The 23,056-nt window shown below is 44.6% G+C and overlaps 1 protein-coding gene and 2 pseudogenes across 1 annotated transcript; 1 reads left to right on the top strand and 2 right to left on the bottom strand.

The window, feature by feature from the left end:
• LOC128563707 (serine/threonine-protein kinase Sgk3-like) overlaps positions 1–23,056 on the bottom strand; it is a 427,955-nt pseudogene that overhangs the window by 364,675 nt on the left and 40,224 nt on the right.
• LOC128563691 (nitric oxide-associated protein 1-like) lies at positions 4,211–6,483 on the top strand (annotated as a pseudogene).
• Positions 19,702–21,937, bottom strand: LOC128563690 (nitric oxide-associated protein 1-like). The gene has a single exon (XM_053559124.1). The coding sequence runs from the start codon at positions 21,922–21,924 to the stop codon at positions 19,858–19,860; it is 2,067 nt and encodes a 688-aa protein (XP_053415099.1). The 5' UTR covers positions 21,925–21,937; the 3' UTR covers positions 19,702–19,857.

Raw genomic sequence — 23,056 nt, forward strand, 5'->3', positions numbered from 1 at the left:
CAACCTCTAGCTCCTGGGCTCAAGAGATTCTCCTGCCTCTACCTCCCAAGTAGCTGAGACTATAGGTGTCCGCCACAGCGCCTGACTATTTTTTGGTTGTAGCTATCATTGTTGTTTGGCAGGCCCAGGCTGGATTCGAACCTTCCGGCTTAGGTGTATGTGGCTGGTGCCTTAGCCGCTTGAGCCACAGGCCCCGAGCCAGCCCTTCCCTTTTTTAAAATATTTTTTATCTTTTGAATTCCCTGCAATGAATGTATATTGTTTGTAATTTTTTAACTTTTGAATTCCCTGCAACGAATGTACATTGTACCAGGTGTAGAGAGTGAATCATTCCTCAGAATTGTCACTAATCCACACGTGGCCCATTTTTCATTTTAGTCCATTTTTTTCTCTTTATTATGTATTTATTTATTTATTGGCAACAGAGAGTCTCACTATGTTGCCCTTGGTAGAGTCCTTTGGTGTCACAGCTCACAGCAACCTCAAACTCTTGGGCTTAAGTGATTCTCTTGCCTGAGCCTCCCAAGTAGGTTTGACTACAGGCACCCGCCACAATGCCCAGCTATTTTTTGTTGCAGTTGTCATTGTTGTTTAGCTGGCCCGGGCCGAGTTCAAACCCTCCACCCTTGGTGCATGTGGCCAGCGCCAGAACCACTGTGCTGTGGGTGCTGTGTCTTTCTCCTCAGCCTTGATCTTCGTACCCATTTCCTCATCGTCACTGTTGACATCCAGGTTAATATCTTGGATATATGTGCTTGCATATCTGTATCTATGTAACTTTGTTAAAATTAGACTTACTGATGCTTTGTGTGCGCACATATTTATATATATATATGTAGATAGAAAGGAAATATATATATCCTGTGTTACGGTTCCTTGTTTCTGGCTGCTGACTCATAGTCTCTGTAGTCTGTTACCATAGTTGATTTCCCTGATGCCTACTTTGCTTCAAATTCCTACTGTAGAGAATCCTGCAGTGAATGTCACGGTTACTACATGCCTTTGCCTGGTCCTGCACATAATTTTTGTATGGTTTAATCGCTAGAACTGGAATTTCTGGGCCCAGAGAAAATGCATACACAGTTTCACCAAGTATTGCCAGATTTCTTTACAGAAAAGTTGTCTTGTTCTATCTTCTCACCAGCAATACATGAGGGTGTCTCTTTCCCTAAGTCCTTACTAACTTCTGGTATTAGCTTTCTTTTTCCCTTTTTTTTTTTTTTTTTTTTAGAGGCAGAGTCTTACTTTGTCGCCTGTTGCAGAGAGCTGTGGTGTTACAGCTCACAGCAACCTCCATATCCTGGGCTTAGGCGAGTCTCTTGCCTCAGCCTCCCAAGTAGCTGGGACTACAGGATCCTGCCACAACACCCGGCTATTTTTTTGCTGGGGCTGGGTTCAAACCCGCTACCCTCAGTATAAGGGGCCAGCACCCTACTCACTGACCCACAGGCGCCAACCCGGTATTATCTTCCTAATTTTTGCCTGTTAGTAGATATAAAATGGTATATCCTTCTTGTTTTAATTTATATTTTTTGGTTATTAGTGAAGTTAACATCTTCATAAATTTTGCTTTGTCATTTACGTTGTCTCTATCAACTACCTCTTTATGCCTTTGCCCATTTGTCTGTTGGTTTCCTTGTTTTTTTAAAAAATAATTTTCTTACTGCTTTTATAATGTTAATAGATTTTGCTGGCTTTCTTACTATCAGTGCTAATATAGTTATTTCTATATTGGTTTCTATTTTAAAAGGCAGAAAACCTGTAGAAATGCTGTTGAAGTTATAATAAAGTTCATTTTTGTTTTTAGTCCAGATGTCAGAGCATTCCTTCCAATGGACAGTCCAAAACACCAGTCAGATCCATCTGAAGATGACGATGAAAGAAGCATTCAGAAGGTAGTAAGAGGAATTTTTTTTAACAGAAAAAATACCATTCCCCCAAAGTTGAAATTAGTGGCAACTTTAGGGCAACATATACTTAAAATGAAGTAACTTCATCCATAGTAGGTTTCTGCTAAATAAAATACATAAAGACAAACATGTACAACTTACTGATCACTTTTTTTTCTGATCTCTATTTCATATAAAATTTATAGGATGAATATTTATGTAATAAAAAGTAGTATAAGTGAATTAAAGAAAAATTTGAAAATAGCAGTTAATAAAGTATTACCCATATTTTTTGCCACCCAGACCTAGTAATTTTTTTCAATTTATTTGTTTATTTATTTTTTACTTTTTAAAATTTTTTTGTTTTTATTAAATCATAACTGTGTACCTTGATGCATTTATGATACCTTTGTAATTATGATGCATTATGGCAGGATAACTGATTTGATATACAATGTGAAATGTTTACATTGAACTGATTAATATGTCCATCACAATTACACTCTTTCTTTTTTTTTTTTTTTTTGTAGAGACAGAGTCTCACTGTATCACCCTCGGGCAGAGTGCCGTGGCGTCACACGGCTCACAGCAACCTCCAACTCCTGGGCTTAAGCTATTCTCTTGCCTCAGCCTCCCGAGCAGCTGGGACTACAGGCGCCCGCCACAACGCCCGGCTATTTTTTGTTGTTGTTGCAGTGTGGCCGGGGCTGAGTTTGAACCCGCCACCCTCGGTATATGGAGCCGGCGCCCTACTCACTGAGCCACAGGTGCCACCCATACTCTTTTCTTAATAGTTTTTAAATGTACCATTGCATTATGCACATTAGGTGAGGTTCCCCCCCCAAGTACCCTCCTGCCTCCCGAGACCTAGTAATTTTTAATATTTTAGTGATTTTCTTTCCTGTATTCTCCTAATTATCTAATTTTATCTCATAAAAATTAATCTTAATTTTATTTCTCTAATGATAATTATAACAGTGTGTACAAGTATATATTTTTCACTTTACGTCTTACTTTTTGATCATTATTTATATTTATCATCATCACTGTACTTGAAATTATTGTTTTGAATTTTGGCCAGCAGGAAAGGCCTTTTCAACCACAAATTACATAGCTCTTCCTCTGCCTTGTCAGGTTTTTATACATAGAGCAATCCGTACACACATGCCATTTGGCATCAACTTTTATTTCTATGTATAGGTACATAATATATATTCTTAACAGAGAATGGGGTATTGTTATCTTTTTTAACTAGATTATGATAGCAATAAGTAAAATAAACTTGTACCTTATTTTGAAGATGTTTTCATCATTTACTTTAGAAAGTTGTATAGAAAGGGAAAACTGTAATAATTTAACTCAATATATTATGTAGCAATTAAAATTATAATTATGGGGCGGCGCCTGTGGCTCAGTGAGTAGGGCGCCAGCCCCATATACCGAGGGTGGCGGGTTCAAACCCAGCCCCGGCCAAACTGCAACAAAAAAAATAGCCGGGCGTTGTGGCGGGCGCCTGTAGTCCCAGCTGCTCGGGACGCTGAGGCAAGAGAATCGCTTAAGCCCAAGAGTTAGAGGTTGCTCTGAGCCGTGTGACGCCACGCCACTCTACCCGAGGGCGGTACAGTGCGATTCTGTCTCTACAAAAAAAAAAAAAAAAATTATAACTATGAATATAATTAAATATAATATATTTATAATTCAAGCTTTGTAATTATTATTAAATATATACATGAAAATTTGAGGTGTTGGGTTGATTTACATTTTTCTTCAGAATGTATTTTAATTTTCTTATGGCTTTATTTTTCTAATTTAAAAGCTAATGTTATGTACTAGAACATATTACTATCCTAGGGCTAAAATATTCATTTGGGAAAAAAAAATATTCCTTTTTTGTGACTATTAGGAAGTAGCATTTTTTTTTTCTCTGATGCCCTCAAAAGATTCTTACTTATGAGAACAAATTTAACCTTTGTATCTTTGACATGGTTGCTCCTATGACAGTGTAAAAATTTATATATTTGCTGGCAGGATGCCCATAGCTCAGTGGTTAGGGTGCCAGCCATGCGGCTTGTATGTTCGAACCTGCCCCGGGGTATGGCTCAGTCGGTAAGGCGCCAGCCCCATATACCGAGGGTGGTGGGTTCAAACCCGGCCTCGGCCAAACTGCAACCAAAATATGGCCGGGCGCCTGTAGTCCCAGCTGCTCGGGAGGCTGAGGCAAGAGAATCGCTTAAGCCCAGGAGTTGGAGGTTGCTGTGAGCTGTGTGAGGCCACGGCACTCTACCGAGGGCCATAAAGTGAGACTCTGTCTCTACAAAAAATAAAATAAAAAAGCTGCCCGGAGCAGCGCTCCCCATGCTGTCTGCACGCCTGGCGCCCACGCTGCTCAGTCCCTTCCTGCGGCGATCCGCTCCCACTGTAGGGCGCCATGGCCTCTGGGAGACGCTCCTGGGGAGGCGGTGCGCGGCCGCCGCCTCCTCCGGGCCCGCGTCGGACCTGGGCCCTGAGCCTCCTCATGGCCTCACGGAGGCTGAGAGTTATGAAGGAAGCCCTAACATGCAGGAGCGGTTTCTGTTCCCCGAGTACGTCCTGGAGCCTGAGCCCGCGCCCACCCGGAAAGAGCTGCTGGAACAACTGCAGCAGCAGCACCAGGAGAGGGAGCAACCCAGGCGGACGCAGAAGCCACGGGTCGGCCGCCGGGCGCACCCTGTCGTGGGGCACCCGGACCCGGCGGTGCCGCCCAGCGGCCAGCACTGCTCGGGTTGCGGGGCAGAGCTGCACTGCCAGGACCCCGGCGTGCCCGGCTACCTGCCCAGCGAGAAGTTCCTGCGCGCGGCGCAGGCGGACGGCGGGCTGGCGCCGGCCGTGGGCCAGCGCTGCTGGTCCTGGTGCACCACCAGCGCGCCCTGCGCCTGCAGGGGAGCCGCGAACAGTACTCTGAGCTGGTGAGTACCGCGCTGCGGCGGCCCGGGCCCGCCCTGGTGCTCTACATGGTGGACCTGCTCCACCTGCCCGACGCCCTGCTGCCCGACCTGCCGGCACTGGTAGGCCCCAAGCAGCTGATCGTGCTGGGGAACAAAGTGGACCTGCTGCCCCAGGACGCCCCTGGCTAACGGCAGCGGCTCCGGGAGCGGCTGTGGAACGACTGGCCCGCGCCGGACTTTTGCTGGCCCCTGGCCACGGAGGGCCACAGCTCCCCAGCCGGGACCGGCCGCAGGACAGAGAGGAGAATTCGAATCGGTCGGACAGGTCGTGCACGGTGGTCCGGGACGTGCGTCTCATCAGCGCCAAGACTGGCTATGGCATCGAAGAGTTAATCTCGGCACTTCAGCGCTCCTGGCGCTACCGTGGTGATGTCTACCTAGTAGGATCCACAAACGCTGGCAAGTCCACTCTCTTTAACACGCTCCTGAAGTCCGATTACTGCACCGCCAAGGGCGCCCAGGCCATCGACCGGGCCACCATCTCCTCTTGGCCAGGAACTACATTAAACCTTCTCAAGTTTCCTATTTGCAACCCAACTCCTTATAGAATGTTTGAAAGGCACAAAAGACTTAAAGAAGATGCAGCTAAAGCCCTAGAAGATCTTAGCGAGCAAGAACAACATCAACTTAATGTTTTGAAAAAGCATGGCTATGTAGTAGGGAGAGTTGGAAGAACATTCTTGGATTCAGAAGAACAGAAGGATGAAGATGCCTTTGAATTTGATGCTGATTCACTTGCCTTTGACATGGAAAATGAACCCGTTACAGTTGAACCTACATCCACCAAACAAGTAGTATTGACTGCACAAGATGTGAGAGATGCCCGCTGGTTTTATGACACGCCAGGAATTACAAAAGAAAATTGCATTTTAAATCTTCTAACAGAAGAAGAAGTAAAGATTGTTTTGCCAACAAATTTCATTGTTCCAAGAACTTTTGTGCTTAAACCAGGAATGGTTCTATTTTTGGGTGCTCTAGGCCGCATTGATTTCCTACAGGGAAACCAGTCAGCCCGGTTTACGGTTGTGGCTTCCAACCTCCTCCCCGTGCACATTACTTCCTTGGACAAGGCGGATAGTTTGTATGAGAAGCAGGCAGGTCACACGTTACTGCAGGTTCCAATGGGTGGAAAAGAAGGAATGGCAGACTTTCCTTCTCTTGTTGCTGAAGACATTATAGTAAAAGAAGGACTTGGGGAATCCGAAGCGGTTGCTGACATCAAGTTTTCCTCTGCAGGTTGGGTTGCAGTAACGCCTCGTGGGAAGGACAGATTGCATCTCCGAGGCTACACACCTCAAGGAACGGTTCTGACGGTCCGGCCCCCGCTCTTGCCGTATATCGTTAACATCAAAGGACAGCGCATCAAGAAAAGTGCGGCCTATAAAACCAAGAAGCCTCCTTCCCTCGTGTATAATCTGCAGAAGAAGAAAGGATAAATGTATGAGGCTGACTTTGTTCCTGCTGGATATTGACCATAACAAGACACATTGAAATTATATTAAATATGGGAGGCACCTGTGGCTCAAGGAGTAGGGCGCCAGCCCCATATGCCGTGGGTGGCGGGTTGAAGCCCGGCCCAGCCAAAACTGCAAAAAAAGAAATTATATTAAATATAGCCTATGGGCGGTGCCTGCGGCTCAAGGAGTAGGGTGCCAGTGCACATGCCGGAGGTGGCGGGTTCAAACCCAGCCATGGCCAAAAATTGCAAAAAAAAAAAAAAAATAAAATAAATATAGCCTATAATAAAATTCCCCTGCTCCTACCCCATTTAAAGATCTTAACAGTTGACCTTTTTTTTTTTTTTTTTTGCTGTTTTTGGTCAGGGCTGAGCTTTGAACCTGCCACCTCTGGCATATGGGGCCGGCGCCCTGCTCACCCAACAATGACCTTTTTTTTTTTTTTTTGTGGTTTTTGGCCGGGGCTGGGTTTGAACTCGCCACCTCCGGCATATGGGACCAGTGCCCTACTCCTTGAGCCACAGGCGCCGCCCAACAGTTGACCTTTTTAAACTAACCAGGACTGTGCCTATTCATAATGTACTGAGCTTGTAAATAGAGGTTATGTATCTATTTCTTTTCTTCTCTTTTTTTTTTTTTTTTTTTGGAGACAGGAGTCTTGCTGTGTTGGTAGAGTGCTGTGACGTCACAACTCACAGCAACCTCCAACTCTTGGGCTTGGGTGATTCTCTTGCCTCAGCCTCCCTAGTAGCTGGGACTGCGGACACCCACCACAACACCCAGCTATTTTCTTGTTGCAGTTTTCATTGTTGTTTAGCTGACCCGGGCCAGCCTTGAACCAGCCAGCCTCGGTGCATGTGGCTGGCACCATGACCACTGTGCTACAGGCGCAGAGCCCTTTCTTACAGGGTATGTTTACGGTATATATTTGTGACCCATTTATATAAAAAGAAAGCCTGATATATTCAAATTTCTCCCACTGCTTTTTTTTTTTTTGAGACCAGATGTCATTTCTGTCATTTGGAGTCTGTAGTTGACAAGGCAAGTTAACAGTCACATGAAAAAATAATACACTGGCTTATAAGTAAAAGTGAATAGTCATCCGTGGACACAACTGGTAGAACATTCTGCGCCTTCCATCTCTAGGTCTAAGGTAACGGTTTTCCAAGTCCTCATCCTTTCCCAGCAAGTGTGAAGAAGGGGAAAGAGTGGAGAGCAAGCAGCTTCCCTATTTAAAGGAAGGGGAAAAGCTGGATGTTACACACATTGGTTTACACAGTCTGTTGATAAACGTCATGTGGCCACACCCTCCCCCCCAATGAAACTGGGAAGTGAAGGAGGAAATGGGCACTGTTTCAGATTTTTACTGACAAGTGGAGAATAGATATTGAGAACAAGTAGAACTTCACCTAACACAATTTAACAGTGTCTAAGAATCTTTCATAAAGATGTGTGTTCCTGGGCGGCGCCTGTGGCTCAGTGAGTAGGGCGCCGGCCCCATATGCCTAGGGTGGCAGGTTCAAACCCAGCCCCGGCCAAACTGCAACAAAAATAAGGCCGGGTGTTGTGTCGGGCGCCTGTAGTCCCGGCTGTTCGGGAGGCTGAGGCAAGAGAATCGCCTGGGCCCAGGAGTTGGAGGTTGCTGTGAGCCGTGTGACGCTATGGCATCCTACCCGGGGGCGGTACAGTGAGACTCTGTCTCTCCAAAAAAGAAAAAAAGAAGAAGAAGATGTGTGTTCCTAGTATCTGGAGTCTATTCCACAATCAGGAGAGCACTTAACTACCCATGTTATTAAGATTGGCCTGTCTGTACCTGTACAACATGTATCGATCAGACGGCTTTACTTTTGATTATTCCTAGGTGAGTTTTACTACAGCTGTGTAGAAACAATCCGCGCGTCTCAGATCCTAACACTGAGATAAATGCTGGTGGGTTAAGCTGGGCTGAAATGCAGTTAGATCCGTGAGTGTCTTGATGGACCTGTGTTCTCTCCCGACATGTGGAAGCCCTGTGTACTTCACACCCTCCTTTTCTGCTAAGTCTCCTTACACTAAATATGACAAGTTTTTTAAGATGCAACTTACAACTTTGAAAATCTCACTTTCATAGTGTTTCAAAGGGTAGTATAGTACTAGTGGTATGTTGGGGGAGATGTTCTTCGTGTGTAAAACCGTTTCAGCGTGGATGGCATCCCTCATCCCCAGACACTGGACGCCAGTAGCAACTCCCTCTGCCCATCGGTCATTAAAACTGAAACGTAGCCCCAAGGTTTCCAACTGCACCTCTAGAGGGCAGTAGTTCCCAAGTTGAGAAAATCGATCGGCGTTTTTTAGGTTTCACTGGCAGGTTTTTTGGAGGGAATGAAATACCATTAATTTTACTACAAGTTAAAATTGCGCTCCAAGCACAATGGCTCATGCCTGTAATCCCAGCATTTTGAGAGGCCAAGACAGGAGGATCACTTGAGGCCAGGAGTTGAGACCAGCATAGACAAAGTAGCAGAGACAGTGTCTCCACAAAAATTTTAAAAACTTGGGTGGTGCCGGTGGCTCAGTGAGTAGGGCGCCAGCCCCATATGCTGAGGGTGGCAGGTTTGAACCCGGCCCCAGCCAAACTGCAAGAAAAAAATAGCTGGGCGTTGTGGCGGGTGCCCGTAGTCCCAGCTACTCGAGAGGCTCAGGCAAGAGGATCACCTAAGCCCAGGAGCTGGAGGTTGCTGTGAGCTGTGATGCCACCGCACGCTACCAAGGGTGACACTTTCAAAACTTAGCCAGGTATGGTAGTATGCACATGTAGCCCCGGCTCCTTCAGAAGTTGAGGCAAGAGGATCTCCTGAGCCCAGGAGTTGCAAGTCACAGTGAGCCATGATCACAGCACTGCACTCCAGCCTGGGAGACAGAACAGGACCCTGTCTTTCCAAAAAAAATTGTAGTCTTTATCTTTCTATTTGTAGTTGAAAACAAGAATTCACAGTTCAGAGCTTAGTCCTGAATCTTTTTTTTTTTTCCCCTTAAATAGAGACAGGGTCTCACTTGTGGCCCAAGCTAGAGTGCAATAGTGCAGTCATGGCTAACCGTGACCCTGAACTCTTGGGATAAAGCAACGTTCCCACCTCTGCGGCAGCGGGGGCTACAGACACACACCAGCACACCCAGCCTGAATCTACTGAGATAGCATTGTTTTTAATTTCTGGAGAAGTGGCGGCGCCTGTGGCTCAGTGAGTAGGGCGCCGGCCCCATACGCCGAGGGTGGCGGGTTCAAACCCAGCCCCGACCAAACTAACAAAAAAATAGCCGGGCGTTGCGGCGGACGCCTGTAGTCCCAGCTGCTCGGGAGGCTGAGGCAAGAGAATCTCGTAAGCCCAAGAGTTAGAGGTTGCTGTGAGCCGTGTGATGCCACGCACCCTACCTGAGGGCAGTACAGTGAGACTCTGTCTCTACAGAAATATATATATATATATAATTTCTGGAGAAGTAAAATAACTTACAGAAATATATTTTAGAGAGGAAAACAAAAAAATAAATAAATAAATAAAAAATAGCCGGGCATTGAGGCGGGCATCTGTTTGAGCCCAAGAGTTTGAGGTTTCTGTGAGCTATGATGCCACGGTACTCTACCGAGGGTGACATAGTGAGACTCTGTCTCAAAAAAAAAAAAATAAATAAATAATACAAAGATATATATATTTTTACACTTGGCGAAAAAAACAATAATCTGGGAAAACATTTGTAACAAGGCATAAGAAGAAATAACATTTATGTAAAAAGCTCATACAGATGAGTTTTATGTTTTTTTTTTTTTTTTCCTTTTCTTTTTTTTTTGAGACAGAGTCTCAGTTTCGCCCTTGGTAGAGTGCCATGAAGTGACAGCTCACAGGAACCTCAAACTCTCGGGCTTAAGCGATTCTCTTGCCTCAGCTTCCCAAGTAGATGGGGCTAAGGCACCCACCACAACGTGCAGCTGTTTTTTGGTTGTAATTGTCATTGTTGTGTAGCAGGCCTGGGCCAGGCTCAAACCCACCAGCCTCAGCGTACATGGCTGGCGCCCTACTCACTGAGCTACAGGTGCTGAGCCAGATGAGTTTTTAAATAGGCTTCTTAATACCCCCGGTACTTAAAAGGAAAAGGGGCACGACCGAGGACTGCTAGGAAAAACATAGATGGGAAAATGTTCAACCGTGATGCTAATAACCAAGGAAATTTTTGAAGGAGTGCTCGCTTTGGCAGCACATATACTAAAATTGGAAATTTTGAAGGAGTGTTTTGTATTTTTCCATCAATTGAGCAAAAACGTAAAGTATTTGACATACTGCCAGACTGATAAGGGTAAGGTACAACAAACACCCTGAGGCATTATTTATGTCATAATTTTTTGAAATTCTTGTGGAAAGCAATTCAGCAACATGAATCAAACATAAACATATTCATGTCATGTAGGAGTGGATGCCAATGAAATCCTTCACACAGACACAAACAAAGATGTTCATTTCAGCGTGATCTGTTATAAAACCATTAGAACCTTAATATCAATCAGAAGGTATTTGTATATATTACACATTTTAAGTAACATTCGAAGGTAATATTTTAAACTTTGACACAAGTGAAAACACGTGAAATCAATATATCAAATTTTATATGCATAGTCACACATTGTGAATTAGTTTTTAAAAGGCAAGAAAGGACTATATGAATTTACTTACATATTTGCAAAATATTGTGTTAGTGAGGTTATGAATTTTAAATATTTTTCTCATACTTTTCTATATTTTCTGAGTATATATTTTTAATTGAAAAAGACTTAAAATAATATCCTAAAGACTAAAATATATATAACTGATTTTTCCACTTTTTGCTTGGTACCAATGTGAGAATTTGTAGGTTTAGGTTCTTTGAAGAATGTCTTGCATTGCTATAGGAGACAGCTGGCTTTGCAGAATTAGCTAAACTGAGAGATTCCTGGGTTCTGGCTGCTGTTCTGTCCCTGTTGACTTATTTATTTATTTATTTTAGATTTTTGGTGTTTTGATTTTGTGACAAAGTCTTACTTTGTCACCCTTGGTAGAGTGCCATGGCATCATAGCTTACAGCAACTTCCTGCTATTCCTTTTTAGAGATGGGGTCTCACTCTTGCTCAGGCTAGTCTCAAACCTGTGAGCTCAGACAATCCACCTGCCTCGGCCTCCTAGAGTGCTGAGATTACAGTCATGACCCACTCTGCCCGGCCTGTTTAATTTAGTATTTAGAGACAGGGTCTCAGTCTATTGTCCAGGCTCTTAGAGTGCAGTGACATCATCATAGTTCACTGTATCCTCAGACTTCTGGTCTCAAGCAATCCTTCTGCCTCAGCCTCTGAGAACCACACTCAGCTAATTTTTCTTTTTTCTTTTCTTTCTTTCCTTTTTTTTTTTGCAGAGACAGGAGTCTTGCTCTTGCTCAAACTGGTCTTGAATTTCTGACCTCAAGCAGTCCTCCTGCCTTGGCCTCTCAAAGTGCTAATATTAATGGCATGAACCACTGTGCCTGGCCACTGTTGGCTTTAGATTTTATTTTTCTTACCTTTTTCATTCATAATGCCTGAAACTTGACTAGACTCTCTAAAAGTTTTAAAATACTGATAAAAAGAATCTTTAAAGACTGGTACACTGGCTCATGCTTGTAATCCTAGCACTTTAGAAGGCCAAGCTGTGAGGATTGGTTCTTGAGGCCAGTGTTCAAGTATAGCCCAAGCAACATAGCAAGACCTTGTATCTACAAAAAACAGAAAACTTTGCTGGGCATGGTGGCATGTACCTGTGGTCCCAGCTACTTGTAAAGGCTGAGGCAGGAAGATCACTACAGCCTCGGAGTCTTCATTGAGCTATGATAATACCACTGCTTTCTAGCTCAGGCAGCGTAGTGAGACTCTGTCAAAAAAAAAAAAAAAGAATCTTTTTAATAAAAGGAAAGAGCCATACTTTGACTTACAGTTATAACTGTTAAGGACTGTTAAGTAGATAACTAAGTGAAGATACAACTGCAATATCTTAGAAGGCATGTGGACCTACTGTTCTATGTATAAAGGGAAAACTAGAGGCCAAGAGAAGTCAAGGAACTTATGATCTCAATTAGTGTTAATTTTGTTAATAAATTATATCTCACCCTTAATTTGATATCATCTTTATTTTATTTTTGTATTTTTGTCACCGTTGGTAGAGTGCTGTTGCATCACAGCTCATAGCAACCTCAAACTCTTGGGCTTAAGTGATTCTCTTGCCTCAGCCTCCCTAGTAGCTGGGACTACAGGCGCCTGCCACAACGCCTGGCTATTTTTTGGTTGGAGTTGTTGTTTGCCAGGCCCAGGCTAGATTCAAACTCACCAGCTCTGGTGTATGAGGCTGGCGCCCTAGCCGCTGAGCTACAGGAGCCAAGCATAAAGAGTTTTATAAAGCTTTTTATATTTGTAACTTATATGAAGTATAATTATATAGAGAACTAGTAAAAGTGCATGTATTTGAGACATTTATAACTGAGTTAATTCTCTGAATGTATAAAGAATTTTTTTCGTCTCCTTTTTCTTGTGTAAAGAATTTCAAAGTGAATTTATGTGAAGCAGAATTCATCTACACTGGTCTGCTAGGATTGTTAGATTAATCTTTTGAGATTCTGAGTCAAATTTCTGGCTAATTGTTAATGAACTAGAAACTTTTATTAATTTTTTATGGCATAATAGGTACAGAAAGATCTGCTTCTAAATTAGTATCAGAGGTTGAATGTATAATATTGTAAGTGTAACGAAGAAGAAAGCCTTTAAAATTTTGGTGCTACTACAGTGCTGGAATTGGAAGAGCACTGCTGTCTGTATTTGCTTTGCCTATATTTACCTAGCGTCAAATTAAAACTGAAATCCAGCATTTACAATCATCATCAGTATCCTATCTTCTATCTTTAATTACCTATCTGAAAATTTGAAAAATAGCCATTTTTAAATAGTTTTCTTTGATAAAATGTTTCCCCTTAAATTTGTGGTTTCAATACCCACCTCTTCCAAGGAGCTTCCTCCAGGTTATTTCATTCATTTGCCAACTTTGAGGTTGATTTCTGGCTTACTTACATTTTTTCCTTTCAACTGTTCCTAGAAGTTATTGTGATAAAAATAATTATGCTTATATCAATTATATGTTTCCAAATAAGTTTATATACTTATTAAGGCCTTAGGTTTCTATCATATGACAATACCCATGTTATCCACGGTACAGTGCTGTATGTTTTATTTCTAAACATTGATAATTTTTGAAGCTCCATTGAGAATGTTGTTTTTTTCCCCCATCCAAACAGCTACACACTACCTCACAGAACATCAACCTGGGACCATCTGGAAATCCTCAGTAGGTTTAATTTGTTTCAAACCATCCTTTGACTAAATTTTGGGAAGATCTTTTTTGAGAGTATGCAGATATGCATAATTATACCAGTTTAATTGGAGGCCTATGATATATAACCATGGTTACAGTGAAGATAGTACTGTCATATGCTTCACTAATTGCTGCTCTAACTTTTTATTGCTTTAGTAGAGCCTTGAGGAGTTTTTAATCCACATATTTTTGGTTGGTTCTGCTGTTTTGTCATTGTCACTTTTCTGGTCTTATTTTGGGGGAGAGTATGCATTTGGAGAAAATCAGTTGACCATACTTCCCAGGGGACAATAAGTTCTTGGAGGGACCTACGAGGTAGTCAGAAGGAAAGTGCCCTTGCAAGCGTGATTAATATCCTCCTGGCATTCTGTTGTTGGTTCACCCTACTTGTTAGCCAGTTTGTTCCAACGGAGTCTTGATGGACATTAGTATGTTAAGGCTAGTAAGCTTTATTTATTCAGTTTCTCCCCATATTCACATTTATTTGAGCATGGGGAACATTTTGAGAAACACTGAGCAATACTGAACGATATCAGGGTTGGCAGGTATAGACTTCATCTGGAATGTCAAGTCCAGCAGTTCACTGGAAGTGAATGGCTACAATACTCCATACAAAGAAGGATTCCAGGGCTGCTTAGCTCCGTTTGAGAAAAGCCCTGAATGATTAATGACGTCTGCCACGGATTGGAGAGTTGTGGTGTTGCATCCTTACTTTATCCTCACAGGCTTATTGGATTAATTACAAAGTATTATTTCATCCCAGGGCACCAGGCTTTCTCCACCCTCTTGGTCTCCTTGGAGAGTGAGTACGGACAGATGAGAGAAGTGATCCAAGGATTGAGTCCTGGGACACTTCAGCATCGTGAAGTCAAGGAATAACCGGTAATAGAGACAGAAAGGGCAGTCTGTGAGACAGGAGGAAAACCAAGAATGTAGTTTCCCAAAGTCAGGGGGGTAATTAACTCTGTTCACGTTGCTGTTAGTGCAAGTAAGATGAAAGTTGAAGATTGGCTGCTAAACTCTGAGCAGTCTGTGGTGTGATGGGCCCGCGACGGAGGGGTTCGCAAGAGATCCAGAGGAGGACAGCAGGTGGAGACAGTTTACAAAACTTCCTTGAGTTTTCCTGCAAGGAAAGCAAAGAAATGGAATGCTAACTAGAGGAAGTTTGTTTGTGAGCATTCTTTTCTCTTATCACAGCATTGAAGAAAAATGGAAATTTGCTTTTAGTTAGGGTTCATCAGAGCAGTTAACAATGGGTGCCATTGGTATGGCCTTAGTTATCCTGTTTCCTATGTCTGAGGGATTGGCGTGTTTTTCACTCTACATGTGTTTAGAAATATGTTGACATCTCTGCATGTTATTAGAGAACAAAATAGTCCAAAGAGCGGGTTTTTAAAGAAGAAAAACATCTAAATGTAGTTAACTATTTATCTCACTAATCTTTACCTGTCACTGTTTAACCTGGCCCTGGTGTTTGAATTAACTATTTTGATAATAAATTGAAGCAAATTTTAAATCTAAATGGAATCATTCCCCTCTCCCTAGTTTAAAATATTACCTTCGAATGTTACTTAAAATGTGTAATATATACAAATACCTTCTGATTGATATTAAGGTTCTAATGGTTTTATAACAGATCACGCTGAAATGAACATCTTTCTTTTTGTCTGTGTGAAGGATTTCATTGGCATCCACTCCTACATGACATGAATATGTTTCTATTTGATACATGTTGCTGAATTGCTTTCCACAAGAATTTCAAAAAATTATGACATAAATAATGCCTCAGGGTGTTTGTTGTACCTTACCCTTATCAGTCTGGCAGTATGTCAAATACTTTACGTTTTTGCTCAATTGATGGAAAAATACAAAACACTCCTTCAAAATTTCCAATTTTAGTATATGTGCTGCCAAAGCGAGCACTCCTTCAAAAATTTCCTTGGTTATTAGCATCACGGTTGAACATTTTCCCATCTATGTTTTTCCTAGCAGTCCTCGGTCGTGCCCCTTTTCCTTTTAAGTACCGGGGGTATTAAGAAGCCTATTTAAAAACTCATCTGGCTCAGCACCTGTAGCTCAGTGAGTAGGGCGCCAGCCATGTACGCTGAGGCTGGTGGGTTTGAGCCTGGCCCAGGCCTGCTACACAACAATGACAATTACAACCAAAAAACAGCTGCACGTTGTGGTGGGTGCCTTAGTCCCAGCTACTTGGGAGGCTGAGGCAAGAGAATCGCTTAAGCCCGAGAGTTTGAGGTTCCTGTGAGCTGTCACTTCATGGCACTCTACCGAGGGCGAAACTGAGACTCTGTCTCAAAAAAAAAGAAAAGGGAAAAAAAAAAAAAAAACATGAAACTCATCTGTATGAGCTTTTTACATAAATGTTATTTCTTCTTATGCCTTGTTACAAATGTTTTCCCAGATTATTGTTTTTTTTTCACCAAGTGTAAAAATATATATATCTTTGTATTATTTATTTATTTATTTATTTTTTTGAGACAGAGTCTCACTATGTCACCCTCGGTAGAGTACCGTGGCATCATAGCTCACAGAAACCTCAAACTCTTGGGCTCAAACAGATGCCCGCCTCAATGCCCGGCTATTTTTTATTTATTTATTTATTTTGTTTTCTTCTCTAAAATACATTTCTGTAAGTTATTTTACTTCCCCAGAAATTATATATATATATTTTTTTTGTAGAGACAGAGTCTCACTCTACCGCCCTCGGGTAGGGTGCCGTGGCATCTCACGGCTCACAGCAACCTCTAACTATTGGGCTTACGCGATTCTCTTGCCTCAGCCTCCCGAGCAGCTGGGACTACAGGCGTCCGCCACAACGCCCGGCTATTTTTTTGTTAGTTTGGTCGGGGCTGGGTTTGAACCGCCACCCTCGGCATATGGGGCCGGGGCCCTACTCACTGAGCCACAGGCGCCGCCACTTCTCCAGAAATTAAAAACAATGCTATCTCAGTAGATTCAGGCTGGGTGTGCTGGTGTGTGTCTGTAGCCCCCGCTGCCGCAGAGGTGGGAACGTTGCTTTATCCCAAGAGTTCAGGGTCACAGTTAGCTATGACTGCACTACTGCACTCTAGCTTGGGCCACAAGTGAGACCCTGTCTCTATTTAAGGGGAAAAAAAAAAAAAAAGATTCAGGCCTAAGCTCTGAACTGTGAATTCTTGTTTTCAACTACAAATAGAAAGATAAAGACTACAATTTTTTTTGGAAAGACAGGGTCCTGTTCTGTCTCCCAGGCCGGAGTGCAGTGGTGTGATCATGGCTCACTGTGACTTGCAACTCCTGGGCTCAGGAGATCCTCTTGCCTCAACTTCTGAAGGAGCCGGGGCTACATGTGCATACTACCATACCTGGCTAAGTTTTGAAAGTGTCACCCTTGGTAGAGTGCGGTGGCATCACAGCTCACAGCAACCTCCAGCTCCTGGGCTTAGGTGATCCTCTTGCCTGAGCCTCCCGAGTAGCTGGGACTACGGGCACCCGCCACAACGCCCAGCTATTTTTTTCTTGCAGTTTGGCTGGGGCCGGGTTCAAACCTGCCACCCTCAGCATATGGGGCTGGCGCCCTACTTACTGAGCCACCGGCGCCACCCAAGTTTTTAAAATTTTTGTGGAGACAGGGTCTCTGCTACTTTGTCTATGCTGGTCTCAACTCCTGGCCTCAAGTGATCCTCCTGTCTTGGCCTCTCAAAATGCTGGGATTACAGGCATGAGCCATTGTGCTTGGAGCGCAATTTTAACTTGTAGTAAAATTAATGGTATTTCATTCCCTCCAAAAAACCTGCCAGTGAAACCTAAAAAACGCCGATCGATTTTCTCAACTTGGGAACTACTGCCCTCTAGAGGTGCAGTTGGAAACCTTGGGGCTACGTTTCAGTTTTAATGACCGATGGGCAGAGGGAGTTGCTACTGGCGTCCAGTGTCTGGGGATGAGGGATGCCATCCACGCTGAAACGGTTTTACACACGAAGAACATCTCCCCCAACATACCACTAGTACTATACTACCCTTTGAAACACTATGAAAGTGAGATTTTCAAAGTTGTAAGTTGCATCTTAAAAAACTTGTCATATTTAGTGTAAGGAAACTTAGCAGAAAAGGAGGGTGTGAAGTACACAGGGCTTCCACATGTCGGGAGAGAACACAGGTCCATCAAGACACTCACGGATCTAACTGCATTTCAGCCCAGCTTAACCCACCAGCATTTATCTCAGTGTTAGGATCTGAGACGCGCCGATTGTTTCTACACAGCTGTAGTAAAACTCACCTAGGAATAACCAAAAGTAAAGCCGTCTGATCGATACATGTTGTACAGGTACAGACAGGCCAATGTTAATAACATGGGTAGTAAGTGCTCTCCTGATTGTGGAATAGACTCCAGATACTAGGAACACACATCTTCTTCTTCTTCTTTTTTTTTTTTTTGGAGAGACAGAGTCTCACTGTACCGCCCCCGGGTAGGATGCCATGGCATCACACGGCTCACAGCAACCTCCAACTCCTGGGCCCAGGCGATTCTCTTACCTCAGCCTCCCGAACAGCCGGGACTACAGGCGCCCGCCACAACACCCGGCCTTTTTTTTGTTGCAGTTTGGCCGGGGCTGGGTTTGAACCTGCCACCCTCGGCATATGGGGCCGGCGCCCTACTCACTGAGCCACAGGCGCCGCCCAGGAACACACATCTTTATGAAAGATTCTTAGACACTGTTAAATTGTGTTAGGTGAAGTTCTACTTGTTCTCAATATCTATTCTCCACTTGTCAGTAAAAATCTGAAACAGTGCCCATTTCCTCCTTCACTTCCCAGTTTCCATGACGTTTATCAACAGACTGTGTAAACCAATGTGTGTAACATCCAGCTTTTCCCCTTCCTTTAAATAGGGAAGCTGCTTGCTCTCCACTCTTTCCCCTTCTTCACACTTGCTGGGAAAGGATGAGGACTTGGAAAACCGTTACCTTAGACCTAGAGATGGAAGGCGCAGAATGTTCTACCAGTTGTGTCCACGGATGATTATTCACTTTTACTTATAAGCCAGTGTATTATTTTTTCATGTGACTGTTAACTTGCCTTGTCAACTACAGACTCCAAATGACAGAAATGACATCTGGTCTCAAAAAAAAAAAAAAAAAAAGCAGTGGGAAAAACTTGAATATATCAGGCTTTCTTTTTATATAAATGGGTCACAAATATATACCGTAAACATACCCTGTAAGAAAGGGCTCTGCGCCTGTAGCACAGTGGTCATGGTGCCAGCCACATGCACCGAGGCTGGCTGGTTCAAGGCTGGCCCGGGTCAGCTAAACAACAATGAAAACTGCAACAAGAAAATAGCTGGGTGTTGTGGTGGGTGTCCGCAGTCCCAGCTACTAGGGAGGCTGAGGCAAGAGAATCACCCAAGCCCAAGAGTTGGAGGTTGCTGTGAGTTGTGACGCCACAGCACTCTACCAACACAGCAAGACTCCTGTCTCAAAAAAAAAAAAAAAAAAAAGAGAAGAAAAGAAATAGATATATAACCTCTATTTACAAGCTCAGTACATTATGAATAGGCACAGTCCTGGGTAGTTTAAAAAGGTCAACTGTTGGGCGGCGCCTGTGGCTCAAGGAGTAGGGCACTGGTCCCATATGCCGGAGGTGGCGAGTTCAAACCCAGCCCCGGCCAAAAACCACAAAAAAAAAAAAAGGTCATTGTTGGGTGAGCAGGGCGCCGGCCCCATATGCCAGAGGTGGCAGGTTCAAAGCTCAGCCCTGGCCAAAAACTGCAAAAAAAAAAAAAAAAGGTCAACTGTTAAGATCTTTAAATGGGGTAGGAGCAGGGGAATTTTATTATAGGCTATATTTATTTTATTTTTTTTTTTTTGCAATTTTTGGCCATGGCTGGGTTTGAACCCGCCACCTCCGGCATGTGCACTGGCACCCTACTCCTTGAGCCGCAGGCACCGCCCATAGGCTATATTTAATATAATTTCTTTTTTTGCAGTTTTGGCTGGGCCGGGCTTCAACCCGCCACCCACGGCATATGGGGCTGGCGCCCTACTCCTTGAGCCACAGGTGCCTCCCATATTTAATATAATTTCAATGTGTCTTGTTATGGTCAATATCCAGCAGGAACAAAGTCAGCCTCATACATTTATCCTTTCTTCTTCTGCAGATTATACACGAGGGAAGGAGGCTTCTTGGTTTTATAGGCCGCACTTTTCTTGATGCGCTGTCCTTTGATGTTAACGATATACGGCAAGAGCGGGGGCCGGACCGTCAGAACCGTTCCTTGAGGTGTGTAGCCTCGGAGATGCAATCTGTCCTTCCCACGAGGCGTTACTGCAACCCAACCTGCAGAGGAAAACTTGATGTCAGCAACCGCTTCGGATTCCCCAAGTCCTTCTTTTACTATAATGTCTTCAGCAACAAGAGAAGGAAAGTCTGCCATTCCTTCTTTTCCACCCATTGGAACCTGCAGTAACGTGTGACCTGCCTGCTTCTCATACAAACTATCCGCCTTGTCCAAGGAAGTAATGTGCACGGGGAGGAGGTTGGAAGCCACAACCGTAAACCGGGCTGACTGGTTTCCCTGTAGGAAATCAATGCGGCCTAGAGCACCCAAAAATAGAACCATTCCTGGTTTAAGCACAAAAGTTCTTGGAACAATGAAATTTGTTGGCAAAACAATCTTTACTTCTTCTTCTGTTAGAAGATTTAAAATGCAATTTTCTTTTGTAATTCCTGGCGTGTCATAAAACCAGCGGGCATCTCTCACATCTTGTGCAGTCAATACTACTTGTTTGGTGGATGTAGGTTCAACTGTAACGGGTTCATTTTCCATGTCAAAGGCAAGTGAATCAGCATCAAATTCAAAGGCATCTTCATCCTTCTGTTCTTCTGAATCCAAGAATGTTCTTCCAACTCTCCCTACTACATAGCCATGCTTTTTCAAAACATTAAGTTGATGTTGTTCTTGCTCGCTAAGATCTTCTAGGGCTTTAGCTGCATCTTCTTTAAGTCTTTTGTGCCTTTCAAACATTCTATAAGGAGTTGGGTTGCAAATAGGAAACTTGAGAAGGTTTAATGTAGTTCCTGGCCAAGAGGAGATGGTGGCCCGGTCGATGGCCTGGGCGCCCTTGGCGGTGCAGTAATCGGACTTCAGGAGCGTGTTAAAGAGAGTGGACTTGCCAGCGTTTGTGGATCCTACCAGGTAGACATCACCACGGTAGCGCCAGGAGCGCTGAAGTGCCGAGATTAACTCTTCGATGCCATAGCCAGTCTTGGCGCTGATGAGACGCACGTCCCGGACCACCGTGCACGACCTGTCCGACCGATTCGAATTCTCCTCTCTGTCCTGCGGCCCGTCCCGGCTGGGGAGCTGTGGCCCTCCGTGGCCAGGGGCCAGCAAAAGTCCGGCGCGGGCACAGTCGTTCCACAGCCGCTCCCGGAGCCGCTGCCGGTAGCCGGGGGCGTCCTGGGGCAGCAGGTCCACTTTGTTCCCCAGCACGATCAGCTGCTTGGGGCCTACCAGTGCCGGCAGGTCGGGCAGCAGGGCGTCGGGCAGGTGGAGCAGGTCCACCATGTAGAGCACCAGGGCGGGCCCGGGCCGCCGCAGCGCGGTGCTCACCAGCTCAGAGTACTGTTCGCGGCTCCCCTGCAGGCGCAGGGCGCGCTGGTGGAGCACCAGGAGCCAGCAGCGCTGGCACACGGCCGGCGCCAGCCCGCCGTCCGCTTGCGCCGCGCGCAGGAACTTCTCGCTGGGCAGGTAGCCGGGCACGCCGGGGTCCTGGCAGTGCAGCTCTGCCCCGCAACCCGAGCAGTGCTGGCCGCTGGGCGGCACCGCCGGGTCCGGGTGCCCCACGACAGGGTGCGCCCGGCGGCCGACCCGTGGCTTCTGCGTCCGCCTGGGTTGCTCCCTCTCCTGGTGCTGCTGCTGCAGTTGTTCCAGCAGCTCTTTCCGGGTGGGCGCGGGCTCAGGCTCCAGGACGTACTCGGGGAACAGAAACCGCTCCTGCATGTTAGGGCTTCCTTCATAACTCTCAGCCTCCGTGAGGCCATGAGGAGGCTCAGGGCCCAGGTCCGACGCGGGCCCGGAGGAGGCGGCGGCCGCGCACCGCCTCCCCAGGAGCGTCTCCCAGAGGCCATGGCGCCCTACAGTGGGAGCGGATCGCCGCAGGAAGGGACTGAGCAGCGTGGGCGCCAGGCGTGCAGACAGCATGGGGAGCGCTGCTCCGGGCAGCTTTTTTATTTTATTTTTTGTAGAGACAGAGTCTCACTTTATGGCCCTCGGTAGAGTGCCGTGGCCTCACACAGCTCACAGCAACCTCCAGCTCCTGGGCTTAAGCGATTCTCTTGCCTCAGCCTCCCGAGCAGCTGGGACTACAGGCGCCCGGCCATATTTTGGTTGCAGTTTGGCCGAGGCCGGGTTTGAACCCACCACCCTCGGTATATGGGGCTGGCGCCTTACCGACTGAGCCATACCCCGGGGCAGGTTCGAACATACAAGCTGCATGGCTGGCACCCTAACCACTGAGCTATGGGCATCCTGCCAGCAAATATATAAATTTTTACACTGTCATAGGAGCAACCATGTCAAAGATACAAAGGTTAAATTTGTTCTCATAAGTAAGAATCTTTTGAGGGCATCAGAGAAAAAAAAATGCTACTTCCTAATAGTCACAAAAAAGGAATATTTTTTTTTCCCAAATGAATATTTTAGCCCTAGGATAGTAATATGTTCTAGTACATAACACTAGCTTTTAAATTAGAAAAATAAAGCCATAAGAAAATTAAAATACCTTCTAAAGAAAAATGTCAATCAACCCAACACCTCAAATTTTCATGTACATATTTAATAATAATTACAAAGCTTGAATTATAAATATATTATATTTAATTGTATTCATAATTATAATTTTTTTTTTTTTTTTTTGTAGAGACAGAATCTCACTGTACCGCCCTCGGGTAGAGTGGCGTGGCGTCACACGGCTCACAGCAACCTCTAACTCTTGGGCTTACGCGATTCTCTTGCCTCAGCCTCGCCCGGCTATTTTTTTGTTGCAGTTTGGCCGGGGCTGGGTTTGAACCGCCACCCTCGGCATATGGGGCCGGCGCCCTACTCACTGAGCCACAGGCGCCGCCCCATAATTATAATTTTAATTGCTACATAATATATTGAGTTAAATTATTACAGTTTTCCCTTTCTATACAACTTTCTAAAGTAAATGATGAAAACATCTTCAAAATAAGGTACAAGTTTATTTTACTTTTTGCTATCATAATCTAGTTAAAAAAATAACAATACCCCATTCTCTATTAAGAATATATATTTATTATGTACCTATACATAG

This window comes from Nycticebus coucang, chromosome 13 (genome assembly GCF_027406575.1).
Source record: "Nycticebus coucang isolate mNycCou1 chromosome 13, mNycCou1.pri, whole genome shotgun sequence".
In the NCBI taxonomy this organism is placed as follows: Eukaryota; Metazoa; Chordata; class Mammalia; order Primates; family Lorisidae; genus Nycticebus; species Nycticebus coucang.